Here is a 7139-nt window from a genome sequence, read left to right as displayed (position 1 = left end):
GATTAGTAGGCTAGAGTCAAAGATAGCTGCAACTCCACCTCCTCGGCCTGTGCCTCGAGGAATGTGAGTATTAATATGACTGGGAGGGGTGGATTCATTTAGGCTAACATATTCTCCATCACCCAGCCAGGTTTCAGTAAGACAAAATAAATCAATATCATAATCTGATATTAGTTCATTTACTAGTACACCTTTAGAAGAGAGAGATCTGATGTTTAAGAGTCCACATTTAATTTTCCTATTAGTTTGCACTATTGCTCTTGTGGTTTTAATTGTTATGAGGTTTTTATGTACAGCTCCTCTTCTGTTTACCTTTGATTTAAATAATTTCAATGGTCGGGGGCAGACACCGTCACTATAAACTGTTTTGTTCATCAAGATCTGATGTATGATTTAAATGTTCCCTTAATTATTTTGAGCAGTATATTTGGTCACAAACCAACGTATTAAACAAACCAAAATTTTGACTTAATGATGATGCTAGATGAAACATTAGGGGTTAGTGTTAATTCATCGAATAGATAGATGTTGATAGATGTTGATAGATGTTGAGATATTTCACTGGATAAGTGAAAACTTTGACCTCCTTGTTGCGCAAGAGGAACGTGAAATTGTTCCTCTGCGGACCATGAATAAAACAAATTCCAAAACAATCCATGTTCAAACTTCCCAACTTGAAGGTCTTCAAAACATTTATAGGGCTGGTCTTGTCTGGTGTGGAATTTGTTATCTTGAAACAAGCATCTAGTCCCCTAATATTGAGTATTACTTGGCTTGTAACTGAATTACATCAAAAGAAACAAGAATTCCTTGAAATTAGCCTTTTTGATCTCATCCTGAACCTGCAGTGCAGAGCTTTTGTCTCACAAACATTGTCAATGCACACTTATGATGTATTCCAACAGGTGAGCTTCCCCCAGGCTTGTGTTCAGAAATACAATACAGTTCCAAGACAATAATCCAAGACAGTTGCATCATCTTTGTTCAGTTCAATTGGCTTTATTGCATGACTGCATACAAAACAATGCTGCCAAAGCATTTTAACAAACAATCAAAATAAACAAAATTAATAAGATACAATTCTAAATAATAAATGTTTTCTCCAGTTGACCTTTTTTTTTTTACAGCACTGGTGGATAGTGGAACTCTTTACATGCCTCTGAGTTCCTCCCCTTTCAGCTCTGGCAAACAATCATTGGTGGTTGCTGTTAAACACCAGCACAGGAATGTCGCCACAGACACCAGATATAAAAACTGCCATATACTGCAAGTACAGATAAATCTCCCTGGTGGTGATAGGCATTAATCAGTATTGTGTGAATGTGTTTGGCGAGGGCTTGAATGTAATGGAAGTTAATTTAAATATAAAAGACCTGCACTCCAGCTTTGAGACATCTACTTGGACATCCTGACTTACCTCATCAAGTTAAAATCACTGGTGGTAGCCAGATTTGATTCTAGTGTAGAGTTTATCATCAGTGATTTCCAAAGAAATTTCCTTAAAAAAGATACTTGGCATTTACACTAAACAATTTCAGAGAGGCAATTCCAGGCACCTGGGATCTCACAAAATGTCACATGATCAAACATGACTACAGAAAAAATCTAACACGGAGGTGGACTGTTGTTGTCAGTTGGCTGCACCATGAAAGTATAATACAACATGGATCCTGCGCCGCTGGTTAGCCTTGCTTCCAATTTTGCACCGTGGCCACTCGCCACTGCAGAGAAAAAAATCCCTGCAGCCCAAAAAGCATTTTCTCCATAGAGCACCAAACGTCTGTAAAACTGTAGACAGTATGCCTCAAACTGTAAACAAGCTCAATATAAGGTTAATTATGACTCTTTATATAATGAATGTTTAATCCATGTAGGTTTAATAGTTATAAATCTTTCCACGAGCCGAGAGAAGCATTTTAAAAATCAATGTCAAGTCCCTGGGCTGTGCAGGAATTCAGTGACCAGGCCAGCTGGAGGAAAAACTACTGCATATTTTCAGTGGCGAGCAATTTTTATTGGACTGAAGCTGCACCATATTTGGGTCTGGTATACAGGTATCTGCATTCAGCCCCATTCACAAAAAGTAGCAAAAAACATTTATTTAAATGGAAACAGAGTTGCCTTAAACACCATGTTGTGTTTACAAGGACCTGCCTTTTTAATATGGCGGGGTTTATTTACATGCCACTGCTGAACACATCTGACACCCCTACTAAACGTACCTTAATGCCTATTGCACAACATTTCAAGGGTTGCATCAAAAACAAAAAAAAGAAAAAAACTGTGGATGAAGTCATGGCTGAGAAGACGAATCAGCATGACTATTACATTTTGCAGTGTGAGCTGGAGGTGAGGTGAAATAAGGTTTTATTATATATGCAACATCTGATTGGTGATGATTGCCGGTCAGCATGCTCTCATTGGTTATTGGGGGTTTCTGCTCATTATTCCATAGCTATTCCTTTCACACTACAGAATTTCCTACATATCAAACAAGTTTAATAATTATTTTCTATAAATCCCTAATTATCATTGTTGCGCATATCATGTCAAATTTGCCTGGTTAGATAAATATATGGTTAGATAAATGAATGAGTGCTAGAAGCTACATACTAAAACAACCAAGGGGGTGTATTCCTCCTTAAACTGAAAAACCTCATCTTAGTTGCTGGTCTAGCGGGTTTCTGACTTACATGTTGTGCTTTGAACACTATCACATCATTGTTGACTGGTTTTTGGTTGCAGTATAACACGGAATATCACTGAATGAATTTGGGGAGCAAATTACATAATGGATTCTCACAGAAACATGTCATGTAGATTTGGGTTCAGGCACAATCTCCACAATAACAGCATGGTATCCATGTGATCTAATCTATATCTTATCACAGATTCACACATAATACCATGTTGCAGTAGAAGAAGACATCAAACCAGCAGGATGTGCAAAGTAACACCTTTACGTGACTCTTGCCACAGTAACTAATTAGATTAACTAGAAACTGTAGCATCACACCAGGCAGGCTGAAACAAACAGTCAAACAATACAACCAGAGGATCAAAGCAGGACTTGTGAAAGTAGTTGCTGGATTCCATAGAGTTAGCATTATTTATTTTCTACACCAACTAGACTGACTGCAATTGATGAGGTCCTCAAAAAGCAGTATGAAGTTACTGTCAGAATTTACTGTCACAGCAAATTCGGATACATCACAAAGCATCCGATTAGCACACCCACCTGTTCCTTTAGACCAAATGGTACCAAGAAACCCCTGAGTAAACCGCTGCTGTGGCGTGGCATGGCAAAGGCAAGGCAAGATAACTAAATAGTAAACCACTGCTTGGTTAAAACACTCTTTTTTACTTAAACAGATTAGCCTGTCTGACTAAACTGTGAACTTCCTGTATTTTAACAGTAAACGTGCCCTTATATTTAAGGGCTCAAACTGTCCCACTGGATTGTGTTAAAATCTGAAAATGCATCAAAATATACAGAAATATCATAAAACCATTATCTTACATTATTTTCAAGTGTTAAGAAATCCTTGAAGATGAGCAACTGGATCCAGTTTCACGCCACATTTCACAGAAATGTTTTTTCCGAGACATCACCAAACTATCTGCTTATACTTTATTTGTCATTTTGGTGCAGAGAAAGTACACAAGCCTCTATATACCCATATGATTCTTTAGAGGTTATCGACTGCTTCCTCTGTTTTGCCCATACAAACTATAAGTTAGGTAGGATGTACTGCTGAGTCACTGCTGCAGCTGAAGCAGACAGAAATGTATGCATGTTCACCATGTTATCCACATGTTGGAAAAAGCAGGTAGGCTGGCCCAAAGTGTCAGCATGCTCTTCAGGTGTTTAAGTACTTGGTAAGGAAGGAGCAGCTACGTACTTCAGCAACGTGCTATGGTTGGAGAAAATGAATATGTGGTTCATCAACATTAATATACATGTGGTTCTCCAGTTGTAGGCATGTCATTTTTCCATAACTGTTTTTATTCCATTTTAATCCAGCTAATCAAAAAGAGGCTCTCTGTAGATCAAGTCCATCACAAAGCCAGAGTACATTCAGTAAGTCATACATTACTACTTTTTTTCACTGCTCCCAGATCAGCTTTTAGGAGTTTCAAAATCCCATTCAAAGAACAATGACAGCCCAAGAGGGTATTGTCCAGTCACACAAGGGACTCAAATCCTAAGGTGTGTCCTTCATATGTGGGTACATGGACTCTGGACTGGCTGGTGGAGAGCACTGCATCTCTCAGCTGTCTTGAACAGGACTGCAGCAGACTGTGCAGCAGCAGCATTCCTGGCCAGGACAGCCGTGAATGTGATGGGAGGGGCGGACAGACCAGAAGCAGTCTGGGGTCCAACATCCTCTCTGCCGAGGCTCATTGCCCCGCCACCCCCTATTTAAAGAAAAACCCTCCGGAACCCAAATCTTCTCCATGTGTTTTTTAAAGGCTTTTCCGGAGAACAGGAGGTACCAACGCGAAGTGAAGTTGAACGGGACACCGAACCAGCAGCGTGGAGGCTGTTAAGTTGATGTGTTTCTTCTTTGGCCTTGTGTTCCCACTAAATCAAGAAAATTGCTTGGTGTAGCTGTATCGGAGAGAAGGCTCGGGAGGAGGTGAAACTGCGGGACATGATGACTGAGAAAGAGACGGCGACAGAGAAGATAATAACAGGTAAAAAAAAGCTTATTTCTTCACCGCAACATTTCCCCCGTAGTTTTTAACAGTCATCTGTGATAGCATAGCTGTAATGCGCGCATGTACGCAGTATGTGTTCGGTGTGATCGACTGTAAGACGCCTTCACATGCACTACTGAGGTTTCTGAGGCTGCGGTCACAGTAAAGGCTGGTGTTGTTGCGCTGCGGTGCGGTTTAATGTTGAAAGTCTTTGTAACACCTCAGCTGCAGTGCAGGGAGTCTGTGTGAGCCATGGCTTTCCAAGGGCAGTCGCAGTGCAGGACCTCGCCTACTGGCCTGCACAGAGCCGAACTCTCCAGACGAACATGGCGATACTAAAAGTTTGTCACTCTGGTTCGTGTTTTCCTGGACTGTGAGTCCGAGCTCGGACTCACAGGTTGTTTGCAGTTGGCTGGAAACAGGTCGGCTCAGTTCTATCCTCCATAACGGTGCAGAGTTTGGTCACATGGCCCGTCCCACCGGAGCTGTGACTCACTGCAGCAAAAAAGTCTGCACCGTGTCCTCAGGTAACGCAGCGTTCGTCCGCGCCCAGGCGGTGCTGCCGCCGTCTGAACAGGGTGGGCATGTCACGAGCATTTATGGCCACCGGTTTTATATTTCGACTTTGTTTTTGTCTGCCGGAGTGATAACTGACGTTATTAGTTCTTCTGTCCTAGGTACACACTGTACTGTAATGGCAGTCAGATGAACTCCATTCGATTTCATTTTTGCTCGCTTGTCTGAAAGCATAACCATAGTCATTCCTCATCATTTATGGAAGGCAACTTTGTAAATAACCACACAGTACAATTCGGAATACTCTCAATACACCAAGCAGCATTTAGTTGAACAATGTTTCAACTTTTAGGTTTCTCCATCATGATATCACGTCATTCACTGAGGGCGCCAGTGAGCAGTGTGCCCCATTCCCATAAAGCAGGAGGTCATTCAAGGCGGGGTAAAAATACTAAGAGTGATTGTTCAATCTAGAGGCACAGCACTGTTTGCCACAGTAGTACACTACTGACTGTCTGGGTCCCACAGTGAGGGCCTGAAGCCACACATTTCTTCTCTTACTGTCCCTCGCTCTTTGGGAAGTAAAGAAAATCATGGTGCCACTAGTTTTTCAATTTGGTGCTGCACTTTTACAGTTTTTGTTTTCACCCAAAAGGTAGCGTGGTTATCCATTGGCTAGTGAACAGCCCATACATTCTGAGCAGATTCCAAACGCTAGCTTTGTGTGAAGTTGTGTATGGGACACCGTACCTACCAGTATTCACACTTGCCAGCACATGCATGAAACTGTAATTGTGAAAATAAATAATATGCTAAAAAGTAGTTGCGTGGAGTGGACACTAATATTTTTGGTGAAAACCGGTAGATTTGCAAGAAAAGCCCTAATCTGATAAAACAACAACATTAAGACTAATGAAGTAGTGGCCCAGCATGAGGAGTGGTGGTGGGTTTATTACAGAAAAATAGTTTATCTCAATTTCTTACACATATCTCAGAATGTAATGTCTTCATGTAATGGGGTGTGTGTGTGTACACACCAATACATAAAGACATTACATTACATCAGACATTAATCTCCTGTATGTTGGCATCTTTTGCTCCAGCAGAAGAGCTCACCTGTGGCCCTTTTTATTGCTGAAGCTCTTATTGCCTATTAAACAAATGTACCACCTGTGTTTGTCCGTATGAGGAGTCAGAGAGGACAGCATTGAATGTGGCGCTATGTTACATGTGAATACAAGAGAATATTTTATCATGAAGATTGTGCCGGATGAAGAGAGTTGTGTGTAGTGTTTTGTGATTTAGAACTGCAGTCTGTAGAAGATAGTACCTGAGGGAAGACATGGAAAGCACAGGAGAAGATATGACAGGGAAGAGAAGAGAGGAGAGACCTGGAGGGGAGAGGAGAGCCGAGGAAAGAAGAGGAGGGGAGAAAAGATGACTGGAGAGCAGAGAGGAGGAGATACCTGGAGAATAGTTGAAAAGAGGAGGGAGGAGAAAGGAGAGGAGAAGAGATGACCAGAGAGGAGAACATAGGATCAGAGGAGAGAGGAGGTGTTGAGGCTCCAACAGACACCTATAAACTTGAAGCTGGTGACATGCTCAATCTCTGTCCTGTTGGTACAAATAAGGGAGCTCTTTGGTCTTCTTGGTGTTGAGGGCCAGGTTGTTGGCAGTGCACCACACTGCGAGGTGCTGGACCTCCATCCTGTAGACCGGCTCATCGTTGTTTTTGATGAGTCCAACCACGTTTGTTTGTATTGTCTGCAAACTTGATAACAGTATTGGAACAGTGTACAGGTGTGCAGTCGTAGGTGAAGACGTGGGTGGTGATGGCGCATAGATAAGATGCTTGCCTTTGGTGTGGGAGACCTGGGTTCAATTCCCACTGTGAGACATCCACCATTGTGTCCCTGAGCAAG

General features: G+C 41.8%; 1 protein-coding gene across 5 annotated transcripts in view; it reads left to right on the top strand.

Annotated features, from left to right (window-relative positions):
* The first annotated feature begins 4289 nt into the window (after nt 1–4289).
* Nucleotides 4290–7139, top strand: part of hspa12a (heat shock protein 12A) — an 81669-nt gene continuing 78819 nt past the window's right edge. For 2 of the 5 annotated variants that reach the window (XM_046070430.1, XM_046070433.1), the window contains exon 1: nt 4292–4698. In XM_046070430.1, the coding sequence (XP_045926386.1) occupies nt 4656–4698 (43 nt within the window). In that variant the 5' untranslated portion in view covers nt 4292–4655. Of the gene's footprint in view, nt 4699–7139 lie in introns of all 5 variants that reach the window. The other 3 variants (XM_046070432.1, XM_046070431.1, XM_046070429.1) reach the window with 3 other exon arrangements.

This window comes from Micropterus dolomieu, linkage group LG15, assembly GCF_021292245.1.
Source record: "Micropterus dolomieu isolate WLL.071019.BEF.003 ecotype Adirondacks linkage group LG15, ASM2129224v1, whole genome shotgun sequence".
Taxonomy (NCBI): domain Eukaryota; kingdom Metazoa; phylum Chordata; class Actinopteri; order Centrarchiformes; family Centrarchidae; genus Micropterus; species Micropterus dolomieu.
The sequence above is the reverse complement of the archived record's forward strand: the minus strand, read 5'-3'. Positions and strand labels throughout refer to the sequence as shown.